At 55.7% G+C, this 17,350-nt stretch overlaps 4 protein-coding genes across 13 annotated transcripts in view; 3 read left to right on the forward strand and 1 right to left on the reverse strand.

The window, feature by feature from the left end:
- CBFA2T3 (CBFA2/RUNX1 partner transcriptional co-repressor 3) overlaps positions 1-5,319 on the forward strand; it is a 31,924-nt gene extending 26,605 nt beyond the window's left edge. Inside the window, 4 exon segments of the mRNA XM_041125635.1 lie at positions 35-230; positions 385-453; positions 694-884; positions 1,329-5,319. Of these exon segments, the coding sequence (XP_040981569.1) occupies positions 35-230; positions 385-453; positions 694-884; positions 1,329-1,628 (756 nt within the window). The 3' untranslated portion in view covers positions 1,629-5,319.
- Positions 5,320-5,857: 538 nt separating this feature from the next.
- On the forward strand, positions 5,858-11,913 carry PABPN1L (PABPN1 like, cytoplasmic). 2 transcript variants are annotated; one of them, XM_030023949.1, is made up of 8 exons: positions 5,858-5,932; positions 6,486-6,660; positions 7,220-7,328; positions 7,835-7,899; positions 8,389-8,495; positions 8,611-8,698; positions 8,797-8,942; positions 9,735-11,913. In XM_030023949.1, exons 1-8 carry the CDS (start codon positions 5,913-5,915, stop codon positions 9,772-9,774), a joined length of 750 nt encoding a protein of 249 aa, XP_029879809.1. In that variant the 5' UTR covers positions 5,858-5,912; the 3' UTR covers positions 9,775-11,913. The 2 variants fall into 2 exon arrangements, with proteins under 2 accessions (XP_029879809.1, XP_040981589.1); XM_041125655.1 differs by lacking the exon at positions 5,858-5,932 and having other exon boundaries at positions 6,421-6,660.
- A 1,051-nt stretch (positions 11,914-12,964) lies between these two features.
- TRAPPC2L (trafficking protein particle complex subunit 2L) lies at positions 12,965-16,115 on the reverse strand. The gene is made up of 5 exons (XM_030023958.2): positions 16,021-16,115; positions 15,068-15,240; positions 14,106-14,193; positions 13,913-13,992; positions 12,965-13,147 (listed from the first exon to the last, which is right to left on the reverse strand). The coding sequence occupies exons 1-5, from the start codon at positions 16,051-16,053 to the stop codon at positions 13,102-13,104; spliced, it is 420 nt and encodes a 139-aa protein (XP_029879818.1). The 5' UTR covers positions 16,054-16,115; the 3' UTR covers positions 12,965-13,101.
- A 7-nt stretch (positions 16,116-16,122) lies between these two features.
- The window catches only part of GALNS (galactosamine (N-acetyl)-6-sulfatase), a 51,972-nt gene continuing 50,744 nt past the window's right edge, over positions 16,123-17,350 (forward strand). For 3 of the 9 annotated variants that reach the window (XR_005933107.1, XM_041125646.1, XM_041125648.1), the window contains exon 1: positions 16,126-16,277. Coding sequence is in view for 5 of the 9 variants with exons in the window: in XM_041125646.1 (XP_040981580.1) it covers positions 16,179-16,277 (99 nt within the window). In the remaining 4 variants the exon portion in view is untranslated. Of the gene's footprint in view, positions 16,278-17,350 lie in introns of all 9 variants that reach the window. The other 6 variants (XR_005933105.1, XR_005933104.1, XM_030023918.2 and 3 more) reach the window with 3 other exon arrangements.

Consider the following 17,350-nt stretch of genomic DNA (forward strand, 5'->3'; position numbering starts at 1 on the left):
CCCCCCCAACCCCGACCCTGCCTCCCCCCCGCAGCTGCTGAACTGCATCATGGACATGGTGGAGAAGACGCGCCGGTCGCTGACGGTGCTGCGGCGGTGCCAGGAGGCCGACCGCGAGGAGCTCAACCACTGGATCCGGCGCTACAGCGATGCCGAAGACATGAAGAAAGGCAGCCCCCCCTCCGCCCGCCCCCACAACAGCTCCTCCGCCTCGGAGGCACCCCAGTTAGGTATTGACCCCCGGGGCCGCGGGGTGCGTTCGGGGGGGGGGCTGCGCTCCTCTCCGGGGCGCCCGTGCCGTTCCCCCGGGGGTCCGGCGCTGCCGGCGGGTGGGTTCGAAGAGGACGGCGTCTCCTAACGGCGTTGCCCCCTCTCCCGTCGCAGATGCTCACCGGGAGTTCGCGCCGCGGCCCCTCTCCGGGTACATGCCGGAGGAGATCTGGAGGAAGGCTGGTGAGTGCGGGGCGGGTACCGGCGCCCACCGGCGTGCTGAGTTCACAGGGTCTCTGCCCCATCCCCTTCCCCACTCTGCCTCGGGGTGCCGGCGGGGGCTGGAGAAGGGGGTCAGGGTGGGTTTGCCGCGCGGGGTGGATGCTCGCAGCCCTCCCACGGTGCTGCTGCAGAGGGGGACGTGCAGAGCCGGGGCTGGGGTGCCGGCACACCCCGTGCCACGCTCGGCCGCCTTCCTTCCAGAAGAAGCTGTGAACGAGGTAAAGCGTCAGGCCATGTCCGAGCTGCAGAAGGCCGTGTCGGACGCCGAGCGGAAAGCCCACGAGCTGATCACGACGGAGCGAGCCAAGATGGAGCGAGCCCTGGCCGAGGCCAAGCGCCAGGCTTCGGAGGACGCCCTGACCGTCATCAATCAGCAGGAGGACTCGAGCGAGGTGGGGGCCGGGGGGGGACAGGGTCGGTGGCAGCAAGGGCAGGTTCGGGACCTGCTCCTTTTGCAATCAAGTTTTCAACGTCTGTGCTTGCAAGCGTGGGTACCGGGGGGGCTGCGGTAACACCACGGGATGGGAAGGAGAGGGGATTTCTTGCAGCGAGCTGGGGATGGAGCGCATGGTCCAGCATGCGGGTGCATGGTCCGGGACAAGGTGCATGGTCCAAGTTGACGTGCATGGTCCAGGATGGGGGTCTGGAACAAGGTGCACGGTCCAGGATGGAGAGGCACGGTCCGGAATGCTCTACATGGTCTGGGACGATGTGCATAGTCCAGGATGGGGGAGCACAGTCTGGGATGACGGAGTGCAATGGTCGAGGATGGGGGTGCACGGTCTGGGATGGGGGTGCACGATCCGGAGCTGAGGCTTGGCTTTGCGTCCCCGCAGAGTTGCTGGAACTGCGGACGCAAAGCGAGCGAGACCTGCAGCGGCTGCAACACCGCTCGCTACTGCGGCTCCTTCTGCCAACACAAGGATTGGGAGAAGCATCACCACGTCTGCGGGCAGACTCTGCAAGGGCTGCCGGCCCCCGCCGCCCCCGCCGCCGGTGTGGGGCTGCCGCCGGGTCCGGGCCAGCCCGACGGGGTGGCCACCATCGCCAGCAGCCCCAGCGAGACGGGCTCGGCGGCCGCTTCCCGCGCCGGCACGCCGGCCACCCCGGCTCCGCTGGAGAGCGCGTCCCGCTGAGCCGCCCTCGGACTGCCGCCGCCGCCGCCGCCGCCGCCGCTGCTACCACCGCTCTCCAAAAGACACGGACTGCACTCGATGCAATTTCCTCAGCTACCTGACTCGTGTGACCTCCGAAACGACCTCTCTAGCTCTCACAAATAATCCTCACGGATCCTCAAACTGGGCTTTAAGTGGAGTTAAGGCAAATACCGGTCTTCTCTGTTCTCTCTTTGGTCTTTGTTTTGGCTTTTTTTGGTTGGTTTTTCTATCTGTTGGGGGATTGCGGTTCGGGTTTGGTTTTGGTTTTTTGTTGGGTTTTTTTTTTGTTTGGTTTTTTTTGGTTTTTTTTTCTTTTTTTCTTTCCGGATGAGGGATTTGGCTGTAGCCTCGCCACGCAGTGACGTGGGGAGAGGTCGGCCCAGCCCCGGCCCGCATTGGCGCTGCCGAAGGGCTCGCTTGCAGGAGGAAAGAAACTTCTTTTCTTCGTCTCTCTCTTCCTTGTTTTTTCTTTTTTTTTTTTTTGTAAAAAAAAAATAAAGAAAATAAAAAAGAAAACGTCGGACTCTTTGGCTTTAAGTAAGAAATTGTAAAAAAGGAAAAAAAAAAGAAAAAAAAAAAGAAAAATCCAAAAACCAGACGACGCCAAGTCAAGCCGCGTGACGGACGCTCACCTGTAACTACCTTGCTAGCTAGCCAAGAACAGACCAGACTCACCTCTGCTCCAAAGGAAATCCAAAACCAAGGAAGATCCAAACGTCTCTCCACTGCCAAAGTTCGTTTCGTTCTGTTGTCGCTTCCTTCCCCTCCCCGTAAGGATGGACGGACGCGCCCCTGGGGCTTTAAAGAGTTTCTATTAAAATAAAGCAAAAAAAAAGGTGTTTTTTTTTAAAAAGCAAGCCTCCGAGGCGTGGGAGGGGGAGATGGTGGCTGAGAACCGCCCGGGTGGGCGCAGCTGGAGCTGGCACACCTCTACCTCTGCCCGCCGCCGCCCTGGAAAAAGAGAATAAAAAAAGAGATTAAAAGACAGATTTTGGTTTTCTCCCTTCCTGAAGCCGTCGGGGGCCGCCTGCGGCCGGACCCCCCCTCCAGCCCCTCGCTGCCGGGCTGCTCTCACACCCCATGTCGGATTTATTTTGCAAGGATTTTTAAGAGGAAAAAGGAAAGGAAAGGAAAGCGAGCACCACCTCCTTCCTGGCCGAGGAGGCAGCCAAGGACGATGTCGATTATTTTGTATTTCTCGCATCATTGTACAAAGCGCAGAGGACGGGAGTGCAATACGGAAAGTCCCCCGGCTCCGAGAGGAGGGAAGCCCCGCGCGGGGCAGGAGTGCTGTACGCTAATGTGAATGTAAATAGTGTTTTGCAGAGGTCCAAAAAATAATAATAATAATGATAGTGATAATAATAAGAGACATTTGCCAAATAAAAGATGATGAGAACCCGCTGGAGGCTGTGGCGTGGGGGAGCGAGGCTGGCCGGAGGCGAACAGAAGTCGTGTGCTCGATAGGAGCTGTAGTTTTTCCGCATTTGCAAAAACCATCCTGTGTGTTTTTTGTAGGGGAGGAAGAGGAGGGAAGGGCTTGGGGCCGGGTCGGTTGTGTTGCCGGTCACCCAGGGGCCCAGCTGCGGCTGCCTTCTGCGGCAGCCGTGCCGTGCCGTGCCGTGCTGTGCCGTGCCGTGCCGTGCCACGCTGCAGCAGAGCTCGGTGCATGGGGGACCCCTGAGGCAACGTTACCGGCCCCATGCCACCAGCACCGAGCCCTGCTGCAGGTTTCTGTGCACCCCAAGGTGTCAGTGCATCCCCCCGGGGGGTTTCTGTGCACCCTGAGACCTTGGTGCATCTCCCCGGGGGGTTTCTGTGCACCCCAAGTCTTCGGTGCATCCCCCCGGGGGGTGGTTCTGTGCACCCTGCGGCTGGGAGCTTTGCTGGGTGCCCCTCAAGTGACTGTTCACTTTATTTATGGTGTGACATATGTAATATTGTCTATTTTTCTTACGTTTCCTGAGAAGAGGTAATATATAAGAGTATTGCAGATGCACCCGCTGCGGGGCCGCCTGCTCTCCTGGGTGTCCGTCCCGTCCCTGCCCTTCCCACCGCGCGTGTCCCCGCGTGTCCCCGGCCCCGCTCCGCGCTGGGGCTCTGCCTCTCTACCTCCGCCTCGCCGGGAAACCGCGGACGAGAGCATTTCCACAGAGACTGCTCTCGTTTCCACTCCCTTCTGTTTTGCTTTTTTTTAATTATTATTTTCTTCTCTCTCTTTTTTTTTTTTTTTCCAAATAATAATAAAAATACCCTACAGAACCTTGTATTGAAACCAAAAGCCGAGGGAGGGAGGGGACAGGCGGCGCGGCACTAGCAGACGTCCAAACCAGAACGACAGCTTTAAAGTGTAATATTTCCCAAAAAATTAGTGATGCGGGGAGGACGGCAGCGGCAGTGCGGCCGCGGGGCCGGAGTGATGCGGGTGCAGAGGGGGCCGTGGCGGCCGGGGAGGCTCTGGCCGGAGCAGCGGGCGCTTCCGTGGGGTTTTGCTCCAAAACGGTGTCGGAGCGTGTGGGGGGCCAGGGGACGCGTGTCCCATGCCGCGTCCTTCGGTGGCTTTGTGGCATCTGGGAGATGGCAGACGGATGAGCCTCGTGGTGCCGGTGCAGCCTGGCCGGTGGGTAGGGACACCCCAGTGGCTGTGGGGCAGTTCGGGGACGCCGGGGTGCCCGGGCACAGTCCTCTGCCAGATCGGGTCCCCGTGGCCGCCCACAGCTCCCCTTCTTGGGTTTTCCCCCCTCAGTCGCGGCTGGGGATGGGGGACGGTGTTGGCGGCGTGGGGACAGCCTGCCCGAGGTCCCGTTCCCCGGGGGGAGGCAGAGCCCAGGGTGCTGAGTGCTGGGTGCTGGCTGCGGCACCAGGCTGGACGAGGTGGCAGGAGAGACGTGGCTCTCCTCCGGCACCGAGCGTGGCACCGGGGCCCCATCCCCGGCTCCTTTCTCACGTTCCCAACCCGAAATCCCAGCTGAAACCAAAGTGCCGCATCCCAGCGAGGCAGGGCACCCCGGAGCGGGGGTCCCACACCTGCCTGGGCTTTGCTCCATCACTGTCGGAGCCCCCCACAGCCTCCCCTTGCCCTCCTCCTCTGGGGCCTGCTGGGGTCCCCCCTTCTCCTCGGGGTGCCCCCCTGGATCCCAGTGGGTTTGAGGTCGGGAACAAGATGCCACCTTGTTCCCAGGTCCTAGGCGCCGTGCTGGGGTGTCCCCGCCGCGGTGCCAGCCCCGGGGGCTCCTCCGATGCCGCCCAACGCCACGGCCCCGGGCGGGAGGTGTCGTGCCACCGTCCCCACTCGCTCACGGCCGCGCGGGCAGCACCGGTTCCCTGGTCCCGTGCGGGGCTGAGCCCTGCCCGCGTCACCCTGCCAGCCCTGGGGACGGGGACGCCGGGGCACGGGGGTCCTCGGGGGGACCTGGAAACCAGAGCCCCCCACCAGGGCCGGGTGGGCACGGCGGCAGCCTGCCCTGCCCTGTTGCGTGGGTTTTGGGGGCCAGTCCAGAGAGATGACGTGTTAGGACTTTCCTTCGGCATGCTGTCCCCCCCCCCCTTGCTGTTTCCCGCTTTCTCTAAGTGTACTGTATGTTTGACCTGTGAAAGATGTAAACTTTATGATTCAGGTTCTGTCTGTTCTTAACTCTGTATCTGTGTAATAAAGACAATTTAATATCAACCGGAGGCTCCGTAGCCTGGGCTTGTGCTGGGTGCCCTCGCCCCACTCTCCCGGCAGCGCCCCGCACCCCAACCCTGGTGGGGTTCATTATAACCCTGGGGTCGGTCGCTGCCCCGCATCCGGCTCTGAGGAGGGGTGTCCACGGCGGGTTGTCCCCAGGGAACCCAAAGGGATGTCCCCTCCTGGCTGCAGATGCTGCACCCCCTCGGGGTGCCCCGCTGCTCCCCCCTGTGCCAGGGGCAGCCGCCAGGAGCTGGCTGCGGTCCCCAGCACCACCGGTGGGGTCGGTGGACACGGAAGGTCCCCAAACCCGGGGGGGCCGTGCCCCCGCCTGGCCACGCGTGTCCCCGGGTGCACACGCGTGCCCGCTGCCGCCCCCGGGGCTCGAACCCTCGGCGACGGAATCACGGCTGGGCAGGGCCGCCTCCCCCCCGCCCTACCGGCACGGGGCGGGGCCTGGCGGCGCCCTCTGCCCTGATTGGCCCCTGATGTATGAAAGTGGCGCGCCGGCGGGAGAGGCGCACGTGGTGGCGGGAGATCCGCACGTGTTGCCGCTCCGCTGGTTCCCGCCGGCTCCGCGAAGGCAGCGCAGCATGTCTGGGGGCCGGGTGAGGTGGGTCCGGGGCGGTGGGAGGCCTGGGGCTCCCCGGGCTGCAGCGGGGTCAGCTTCCTGCTCATGGGTGGGTGAGTTTGTCCCTCTGTGGGCTCAAACAAAGAGCCCAGGGCTGGAAGAGTGCGGGTTTGCCTTTGCTTGGGTGAGGCAGGGTTTCCTGCTGCTCTCTCTGTGCAGCCTGTGAGCTCTGCTGGTGGGGCAGGTCATGCCTCCTCTTCCTCTTCCCTGCCAGCAGGCTGTGATGTTTGTGCCTGTTTTGTGGTTTTTTTTTTTCACCCAAGGGAAGCTGCTTCCAGGTTCCCTCTGCAGCCCCCCTGAGCTGGGAGGTGGCTCAGTATGAACTGGAGACCTTTCAGTAGCCCTCACTCCTGCAGTTCTGGGGTCTTGCTGCAAGCCTGCCTGCAGCACCAAGAGCAAACCGCTTTGGTGGCACCTGTTCAGCCTTCTGCTGGAAGTAACCTTAAAGCTTTTGCCTGGCTGGCGTTCTGCTTTAGGTTCTATATTAAATGGCTGTTTGTTTGTTAAATGGCTTTTTGCCCCTGTTCCCGCCTAGTCCTCTCTTCCTGGACACTTCAGGGATCTGGTGGCAGGACCCGCCGTCCCTGGCAGCAGTGGAGGCGTCCTGGGATGTGGCAGAGATGGCAGCTCTGCGGAAGGCTGCAGATGGTGACTCGGACCTGAGCCACCTGGAGGGGGACAGTGCAGAGGAGCTGGCTGTGCCGGACCCAGTGAGTGCCTGGCTGAGTGTGGAATCAATTTTCCCTGTTTCTCTAAGGAAATGGGAAACTTTCTACACCTTTCTTCAAGCGCTTCCAAAAATAAAGAATAAGAATAATCTTGGGCCCCTGATGTTAAAAGCCCTGAGCTGAGAAGCTGGAAATGGAATTGTTACTCTCCTGCTGCTTAGCTTTCGCTGCTGAGATGTCTGCCTGGCTAAGCGAGAGTAAATGGCTCCTGTTCGTCACCAGCTTAAATCCCCGGTTCCCTCCGGCAGCTCTGGTGCTGCTGGTACACCTCTGCTGCAGCACACACTGCTTTGCAAGCAAGCATGGGAAAGGAAATATTTACCTGTTTTTTCTCCCCAGTGAAGCTGGGAGCTGAACTCTCCGTTTGTGGGACAGGCTGTTGTTCCCAGCACCCAGCCCACCCTTGTCCCCAGTCTGGAAGGGCACTGCTGGTGGAGGTGCATGCTGTGCAGCACTGCAATGTCCCAGCCCGGGGTGGGGAGCACGGTGCGGGTGTCCCTGCTCTGTGTGCTGCTCATGCAAGTCTTGGTTTGGGTTTCAGGAGCTGGAGGCCATCAAAGCCAGAGTGCGGGAGATGGAGAAGGAGGACGAGAGGCTGAAGGAGTTGCAGCTGGAAGCTGAGAGCCGCCTCATCATGAGCTCAGAGGCAGGTACGGGCTGTCCCTGGGTGCTGCTGTCCCCCCAGGGACACCTCTGGGGTACAGGGTGGCAACTGGAGCCAGAGCATGTGGCTCTGCCTCTCCTGGCAGCCTGGGACTGCACACGTAAGGTGGGTGAGGGACGGGGTCCCAGGCGTGGTGTGATGCTAATGCAGGTTATATCCACTCTTACCTCCTACCTTTGCAGGCCAAGATGCAGTAAATTAATTTAATTAAATTTAATTCAGTTAAGTAACTGAGTTTAGCACCAACAGCCCCAGTAGAGCAGTCACCCTGTGGGTCTCTTTTGTGAAGAGAGAGGGGGCAAGGGGGGGATGGAGGAGGAGGAGGCAGCAGTGTGGGGATTTGGGTATGCCCAGACATGAACAGGGACCCAAGGAGCTTTGCAGTGTGTCAGCTCGGTGGTGGCCATGCTGGGAGCAGACCTTGCACAGACAGACGTCCCTCTGGTCGAGGGCTCCTGCGACTCCGTCCAGCACAACCCCTTGTCTCTGCAGGTCTCTTCCCAAAGATGACTCAGGAGAAGATGGAGGTCGACCAGCGATCCATCTACGTGGGCAATGTAAGTGAGGGACCCTGGAGCAAAGCCCACCTCGCTGCTCCTTGCCCAGCTGGACGTATGTCCGAGATCCCTAGCATGGGGGTCCACCTGCCCCCCCCCGGAAGGCTGGCTGGTCCCATCCCAAATGCTTCTCTTCCGCCCAGCCCAGACTGGGAATGTGCCTCAGCATCTGCCCATGATCCTCAGTCACTTGCAGATAATCTGTTGCAAGTGTCAGCTCCCCAAAATACCCCGCTGGAAGCTGTGGGTCATGCAGTGTTGCTTGTTCCCTCAAAGGGAGGGGGCTGTCTCTTGGATTTGGGTTTCCAGGCTGGAGCATTCAGCTGGAAGGGTCTCCTGAACCTGAGGAGATGATGAAGCTGTGGTGGCAAGGTGTGAGTGGGGTCAGCCGGGCCCTTTGCCTCCCACGATGGTGTGTGAATGCAGACCCGCAAGCCAGAGGGGGGGGACTGGCTGGTGGTGCTGGAGGGGCTGGGACTGTTGTTGCAGGTTGATTACGGGGGCACGGCGGAAGAGCTGGAGTCTCACTTCAACAGCTGCGGGCAGATCAACCGAGTGACCATCCTGTGCGACAAGTTCTCAGGGCATCCCAAAGGGTCAGTACTGTGTTCAGGGGCTGGGACTGGGGTCTTGAGGGTGCTCCCCTGTGCTCCCCAGCCTTTGGGAGCAGTGGGGTGTCTCTGGGGCTCTGCTCACCCCGTCCCCTTGCAGGTATGCCTACATTGAGTTTGAGGAGAAGAGCTCAGTGAAGGCTGCAGTGGAGCTGGACGAGAGTGTGTTCAGAGGCCGTGTCATTAAGGTAAGAGCTGGATGAGGCCCTGGGGTGGCGCATCCATCCCTCCCAGCCCCATGTGCATGGGGCTGTGCCAAACCCCAGTGCCACCCGCTGCCTTCCAGGTGCTGCCCAAGAGGACCAACATGCCGGGCATCAGCACCACCGACCGTGGGGGCTACCGGGGCCGCTTCCAAGCCCGGGGAGGGCTAGCCCGGCGGAGAGGCTACTATGGAGGGCAGCACCCGAGGGTGCGAGGGAGGACGTACAGGTGAGCAGCCAGGCAGGGTGGTTTCTTGCATATTTGGGTCAAGGTCCCTGTGGAGCAGGGTGTCCCCAGGGTGGGGATAGCTGTCCCTCGCTCTGGCCGTGCTCAGTTTCATACCTCCCACCCTGGCATGGACAGGAGGATGGAGGAGGGCTCTGGCAGGAGTATCCTCCTGGAGACCTGTGCTAGAAATGTCTCCTGCCCATCATATGCTGTTAGCATCACCCCGGTGTCTGGCAGGAGCCTGGCAGCTGGTCCAGCTGGGACATGGGCACCTCAGCAGGGACTGTGGGCTGCCGAGGGGAAGAAGGACTGAAGCGAGCAGTCACCGAAGTCAGGGCAGACCCATCCCCGCTGCTGTCCCAGCATCCCTCGCATCCCCAGCGCAGGCCTGGAGCTATTCTCCGGCACACCTCCTGCTGCTCGTGTATCCATGAGTTCGCTGCGGATTAGCTTCAGTGATGCCCCGGCCCCTTTGGCACTGCAGGAGGAAGCAGAGAAGAGCTTTGAGGGTGGAAGAAACACCTCGAAATGTGCTGCTGTCCCCCCCATCCCTGCAGGGATTTGGGGGGTGGTGAGTGGGCAACGTACTCCCAGCCTGACCAGTCCCAGAGCTGTGCCTGGCTTTGGGGCTCCCCCATCTTTTGGGTGTTCAGTCTAGGTTAGCTGGGGCAGAAGGGTGAGTCCCAGCTCTTGGAGGGGTGAAGGAGCAGGTAGCTGTGCTTTTTGGCACAGCTGACCTCTCAGCTGAGCAATGCCCTGGTGCTTTAGAATGCTATTTTTGTTCTTGTTTAGGGGTCGGGCAAGGCTGCTGCCTTGGTATTTTCCATACTAGAAAGGACTGGACTGCCCTGGTGATGCCGATGGGACTGAAATGAGATGGGATTGGAGAGATTTAAAAATATGCCTACCCAAGCCAAAAAAGATTAATTTTAAAAATGCCATCTGCCTGGCCGTGAGGATTACCGGTGAGGCAGCTGTGTGCCAGGCTGCGGGAGGGAAGACTGGATCTGTTCCACCCGTGCATCGGCCGGATCCCTGCCAGCATCCCAGGAGGGGCTCACCTTAGCTTTGCTTAGGGGATTGCATTGTCATCAAGAACAGTCTCATTCCAGAGAACACCCTGGCCTGGGAAGGGAAGAGCTTTCCTAGACCATCAGTCTCATCCTCATTCCATAGAGAAGGGCTGTACTGGAGGATTTGGTTTGGCTTCCAGGTGTCCAAATGCCCTCTGCCCCACCGCGAGGGCAGAGCTGTCCTGCTCGGCACATGAAGCACCCTCAGCTTTGCCAGATATTTCTAAAAGAGCTGGATGCTGCTTTCTCTTGCCCATAAGAAGATGCTAAAGACCTTTCCAAAGACCACTTTCTTTTCCAAATCGGTGCAGAAAGTCTTGGGTTGCAGCCATAGATCTGACTGCTGGGGAGCTTTTCCTTCATCAGCCTTGTGGATTTGTGACCTTGCTCTTGGGAAGAGGATGGAGCCTAATGATGTGTTTTGGGTCTGGTTTTTAGCTTGCTGCTGCTGTTGTACACGTAAGAACTAGGGGAGGGGAAAAAGCATCCCTTGCTGTTTCTCTGGAAGCCTCTGTATCTCTGTGGTGGTTAAACAAGACCTGGGTGTCACAAAATCCTTCCCCCTTTTTATTTCAGAAGTCAACAAACCCCCTCTTACCCCCTCCTGCTTTCATTCCAAAGCTACAGGGATCAAAGGGTGCTGCCAACTCATCATTTTACTTTATTTCTAGCAGTAGCAGTACTACAAAATCATCCACTGTTGCAAATTTGGTCTGATCTTCATCTTTACTCCTGTCACCATTCTTGCTCCAGATCCCTGTTTGGGAATGGTGTGAGCCCAGCTGAACTAGAGGGTCAGGACTGAAGTGCACCACAGGAGCTGGGTACTGGGAAACAAGCACTGCCTGATACTTCCCTTTCCTGCTGATCTTGCATTTATGGGCTCTGAAACCACTTGTTTTTAAAGGAAAAACTTTGTGTTCAAAGAGGCAGGCTGCAAACACCAGCAGACAGTGTTACTGTGTGAAGTTCTGCATTGAAATCAGTTTTATTATGTAATTCTCACGCTAATCTTTCGGGATCCTTGGTTAGGATTCCTCTAACCCAGATGCAACAGATGCAACTGACTCCTAAAGCAGCTTTTCACAGCTCAGGCGGCATTGCCAGGCTAAAAATCCCACTCTTTTTTTTTTTTTTTTTCCCCCCTTTAAGAACTCAAGATTTTTTTTTTAAAGCTTGGGGCCTTAACTCTTCATGGTGTGTTGATTTTGCACTTTGCCCAGTGTGCACTATGCTGCTGAGACTGGCCTTGATCTGAGCTACCCTTAGGCTTAGACTATAAAACAGGCTTTTTCTAGGGCTTTAAACTTTCCATTTAGTAGCTTCGTAAATTTTTGAGACTTAATTTTTAACAGAAACTACTCTGGGGTGTTTGGACTCTTGCGGAAGAGGAAATGCTGAGCTCCATATCTCTGAGTGAAAAGAGTGAAGACTTTTATATGAATGTTTTGGAATAGCAGTGTACAGTTGTGCCTTGTTTAGATGGTGGGAGAGGCTTGAACACTTTAATCTCCCATTATTTGACAGTTTGTTGTTGATTAAATGTATTTAAGTTCTGTTTGAGAAGGTATTGTAAATGTCACTTATTTTTAAAATAAATGATCCTGCTGTGTGAACTTCATCTGCAGCAAGACCGTGCTGGCTGTGAGCTGACACTCTATGCTGACCTGGCTTTCTCCAAGCTTCTTGTATCCTTTGGAGCTGTGCAGCTTTTTTTTTTTTTTTTTTTTTAAGCTATGTTTTATGTATTTTTTTAACTGATTAGGTGCTTGAAACACAGACTGCTGCCTGTGGGGCAGGAAAGACTTGGGAGTAGAGGTGTGTGAAAAGCACTGAGTAGCTGCTCAGTGCCTATGCCTGCCTGCATTACCTCTGCTGAACTTGCTGTAGCTGCATAGTGTGAGCATACTGCACAAGTGATTAAGAAGCTGGGATGCTCTTCTAGTCTAGTTTGTATTTTTTTCTATATAAATACCTGCTATTGATTTAGTAGTCTTTAATTAGAACAGCAGGGAGCTGCAGGGGGAGGAGATGCTAATAGAGATTAGTTTGGGATGAGCCAGGCAGCTGTGCAATCCTGATGTCTTAATCTCTTGGTGTGGATTTATCCCAGCTGCACTACCTGTGCTCCTGACCTGGGCTAGAAATAACTGTTAAGTCTGCCTGGCCTGTCTGAATGAGGTGCAAAGTGATAACAGCAAATACTGTCAAATGTGAGTCACCCAAAGATCCTTCCCAGGAAGGCAAGATCAGTGTAGGGCTTAATCAGGTTCAAGGTGGTGCTTTGAGACCAGCTGTTTGCTGTCTGCCGGAGCTTTCTCAAGTACATAAACAGTGGCTGGGGTTGTAGAGAAACCTGGAGCCTTCAGCTGACTTGCAGAGCTTTCTCTTTCCAAGAACTAATGGAGTAAGTACATACAGATCTGAGCACTCCCAGCTAAGGAAAAACAGGACAAGGAGCCCAAGTATGTTTGAATTAAGCATTGCTTGTGATGTTCCTGTCAGAATGAACAGTCCTGAGCAGCAGTGAAGTGGGCTGGCACAGAGCAAAAGGACTGCTGTTGCTGATGTGCTCCTCCTGCTTCAGAGGAACTGCTCTGAAGCACCAGTACTTCAGAGGAACAGTGTCACTCTCTCTGCATCTCAGCTGACTGAAATCTAGGTTGACCCTAATAATAATCTCTTAGCTGTCACTTGTGCAGCTGTGCTTGCTCTAATCACAAGCACAGCAGGAACTGCTGTTTTTACACAAAACCCAATTTCTACAGCAACATCTGAGTTGCACAGAGGCACAGCTGCATACATTTCTGTAGGGAACAAACCTCCTATCTGACACAGCTGACCTTCCTGAAGGAAGAGCTGGCTCTCACATGTTACCTGAAGGCATGAAGCTGAACAGTGACTTCTGTGCTATACTCAGGTTTGCTAGAGTAGAAATGCATGCAAACCTTGCAGGTGTCAAGTTTATTTTACATAGAATAAATTTAAAATATTACACAGAATGAAGACAATATATACATCACTTTGTAGGCACACTCCTGTACATGGGGAATGTTCTCAACACTCAGATGAGAAGGGGCAGAGCTTCAGCACACCTGCATCATCATGGAGTTCACCATATTATCAAAAGCCCTAGAGAAGGAAATGAACACAGAATATTAAAGGAAGCAGCTAGTTCTGCACAGCAAATCTCTTGTAACAAAACCAATGGCTAACAATGCCTCTTACTGGTTAACAAGCTACCTTTCCCTAAGCAGAATACATGGTTTTACTCTTTAACTATAGCATACTCTTTAACTAGAGCATTGTGTAAATAATGACTTTTAACTAAGCTGAAGTAACGACAGGTCTTATGCTGGTTGTAGACCTGCCTCAGCAAAGTGTAAAAGAAGTTGTTCTTGCCTAGGCAATAGAAACTCCCAACATTATTAAAGTTCCCTGTGACATTACAGATGAGAAATGGGGGGCACTGGCCCTCACATGTGAGGAATTACATGTGCTGAATGCCCATCTGTCCTTACCCCAGGATAAGCCCTGGACAAGAGCAGTTGTTCACTCTTTAACTTGCTCTACTTACCTATGGTTTTTTTCCTATTTATCTATGAAACAGGCAATTTTTTCTCCCCAAGAAATTAATTTTCTTGAGTCAATGTTTCCAACGCCAGTTCTGAGGTGGGAGTGAGTTCAGTGTAACTTCTCATGAGAGTATCAGTTTTCTGTTATGCAGTAATGGCCCAAAGACAACACAGCTGTTCTCCATTTAGGCAGTTAAGAGCATGCACATCTGAACTGGTCAACCACAGAGGTTATGCTCTTGGTCCTATTACATCATAGGTACACTGCAAGTTCCAGAAAGATGACAAAGATCAGAAAGATCAGTATGGTCAACCCACTTACCTGGAATGGATACGGTCTCCAGGGTTATAAAAAGGGTTACACATTATGTCCGTATATGAATTATGCAGCTTTCGGAACATCTGAAAAGGGATTGTAGTTTAATTAATTTTTTTTGCTTCTCAGCACTTTATGAATAAGCGGAAGTAGCAAAAACACTGATGTGGCAAGTTGTGCTCTGATTTCCTGCACTTACACTGCGGATCTCATTGTCTCGAAGTGCTGTGTTTGAAGAATCCACGACCATAACAAACTTCACCTTCGAATTTGTCACGTAGCCATATCTGTGCAGCTGTTAAGGCATGTGCTTCTGACACACCAGAACCTGGCAAAGCAACTGAAACAAGGCTGGAATACACTCAGAGAAACAAGCTGAGAGGAAACATGACGTTCTTGCTGTGCCCAGCACATAACTAGGACTAGATGAGGTAAGCAAGACACTAGATTGCAGGCACTGTATCCCCTTTCTCCCTGACTTCTGCCATCTCTGATAACTCCATGTCAAGCTCGCTCCTATGGTGGCCAGTAAGGCATGCCTTGCAATTTCAGAAGCAGCCTCCCATTAGCTATTTTGGTGAAGATTTCTCCCTTCTTAAGAACCATTTTAATGACACAGCCACTTTATTTATTCTTGTTTTGGAGGCCACAGTCAGAGGGCTGGAGATCTTCTAATATCAGCCAGCGTGACTGACCTGAGACTTTAAAAATTAACAACCGGTTTATGAGAACCCAGAAATCAGGTATGCTGATAATTTCCATCTGTGGGATTCAGAGAAAAAGCCAAAGAAAGTTCAAAAGATCAACTCTGTGACTTAAAAACATTGGGGATGCTGTGGCCATGAACTACAGATTTTAGAGAAATCAGACCACACACCTGGGATTTAGGTACTTGACCAGAGACACCTTCATACTCCTGCTACTTTCACTGGTGTTATTAAAGGGTCTAACCTTTGTTCTAGCCACAGTCAGCTGCTGAACTGGCCAAGGCACCAAACCTGAACCTTTACGTGATAAACTGGTCAGTGAACAAGTCTGTATATTTTCTGCTGATGTCTTTAACATGGCATCCAGTAGGAAGAGAGGTTTCCCACGTGGAGCCCCTCACAAGAGCGAGCCTAAAAATAAATAATGGCATGGCAAAAGACATTAGAAAGATACACCTTGTAGTCTTCAGTGGGGTAGAGGAGCCCTAGGTACAGTTCCCTCTGATCTACAAGGGCCTTGCCCATCGCAGAGATCTTCTCATCCACAACATCAAGGGAAGTGTGCACAGTGTAGTGGAACTTCAGCTCATTTTCAGTTGGAACGCTCCGGATGTAGAGGGGGTAGTTCTGAGGAGGAGAACAAATTATGCTAACTAGGACTGGCCACTCCGCTGTGTAAGTGACTGCTGATGCCATACAGTGCTTTCACCCAAAGAATTGCTGCTGTCAGAGTAAGCTATTTTAACCATTTAATGTTCACAGCTGTCACAGCACAGCCCCCCTTTACACCCTGCAGCGCTGGTGGAGCAGATCAGTCTCCGTACACCAGTGGCAGGAGAACCATTGCACAGGCACTGCACAAGGCTCAGGTCTCTCCACTGCTTGACCTGTCCCCTTGCCCCACCAGAGCCTGTCCCCAGCTCTTTCTGAGGAAAACCCTTCTCCTCTCCTGGCAGCAGGACACCATAGACCACCCTCGCACTGTCCCTGCGCTCGCTGCCCCAGCTCCCTCTGCCCTGGTCCCAGCCTGCTCAGCCCACTTCAACTTCCAGCGTCTGCCCCGCTCGCCCTGTATCTGCCAAGGCTCTGGCCTGCTCCCCTCACCCCCGTTCAGGCCCCACAACCTGAGACCCTGCCCTGGTCCCCTCACTCCTACCCCACAACCTCACCTGGCCCCACCGCCCTGCTCAGGGCCCCACGATCTGAAACCCAGCCCTTCTCCCCTCACCCCTCCTCAGGCCCCACAGCTCCACCTGACCCCCCTGTCCCCCTCAGGCCCCAGAACCTGAGACCCAGCCCCGCCCCCCTCACCCCTCCTCAGGCCCCACAGCTCCACCTGACCCCCTTGTCCCCCCTCAGGCCCCACAGCGTGAGGCCCACCCCCGCTCTCCCTCACTCCCGCCCCACCTCCTTAGCGATCACGGCGATGCAGACCGCCATCTTGTCCCCACCTCCGCCGTCCCCTCCGCCCCGCCCCTCCCGCGCGTCACGTGAGGCGAGCGCGGGCGGCGCTCACGTGACGCGCGGAGGGTCGCTCACGTGACGCGCGGGGGGCGGCGGTTGCCATGGCGAGGAGGGTGCTGGTGCCCCTCTGCCTGTGCTGGGCCTTGGGCCCCGCCGCGGCGTCCGCGCCCCCAAACCTCCTCCTCCTCCTCATGGACGACGTGAGTGGGGCCGGGGGGGGGTTGTCCCGGGGGACGGGACACTTGTCACTGGGGGGCAGGGGCCCGTGTTACTGGGAGAAGGTCACTTTGGGGGGGGGGACGGACACACACTGAGGTGGGTGTTAGGGTGGAGGGAGGGGACGGTGGTCACCGGGGAGGGGGCTCTGTTTGTGACTAAGCAGGGGGCTGGGCGTCTGTCCGCAGAGCGGGGCTTGGGTTCCTGGGAAGGGGTCACTGTGGCTGAGGGAAATTGGGGCCTGGGCTCCATAGAGTGCTTGTCACGGGCTGTGGGGGGGCTTGCCATCGGGGTGAGAGAAGGGCCCTCGTGGTGAGGTGGGGTCCCAGGGCTGGTGGAGGGGCTCCTGTGGTGGCCCACCCTCTCCCAGGCTCTGGCGATGGGTGCTCGGTGCGGCATGGTTTGAGCGCCAGCGCCTTGCGGGCAGGGCCGCTGTCAAAAACGTTTTGCTGGTGCCTGGGAAATTTGTTCGCGGTGCGTGCACAGCACATCGAAGATGCTGTCATGGTGGTCCCTGAGCTCGCGGGAGCATCGTGGTGCACAGGCTGGGTCCAAAACTGTATTGGTGCCGAGGCAGAGGCCTTTAAATAGAGGTTTCATCAAGTTGGCTCCCCATGAGCCTTATCCTGGAAACTACTCTTTTTTTTCTAGACATCCTCCTAAGTGCGCATCAAGGGCCATTTCTGGGCCTGGCAAGACTTATGATTTGAGAGCGTGTCTTGAGCATTTATTTGCTGCTTTGTGCTCCTTAGGGCTCTGTCTCATTGACTCCTGCTGAGCAGAGCTCTCCCTGATGTGCACAATCCCCCCTAGGTCACAGTTTCCAGGTTCACACATCATCTCTTCCAGGTGGCATGGCCTCTGTGTTCAGCCATGTGCTACATCTGTTCCCTTTGTCGGTAGGCCAGCGCCTGTGGGATAGCACGTGAACAGGGTCTGTACCATGATTCATGGTCAGAGGTCTTCAGCACAGTGATTCAGGCACAGCTCATGGGTCGATGTGATGATCTGGAAAAGTTTGAAATAAGCAGGAACATTTGAATAAGCACTTACTCCA

Source organism: Aquila chrysaetos, chromosome 9 (genome assembly GCF_900496995.4).
Source record: "Aquila chrysaetos chrysaetos chromosome 9, bAquChr1.4, whole genome shotgun sequence".
Classification (NCBI taxonomy): Eukaryota; Metazoa; Chordata; class Aves; order Accipitriformes; family Accipitridae; genus Aquila; species Aquila chrysaetos.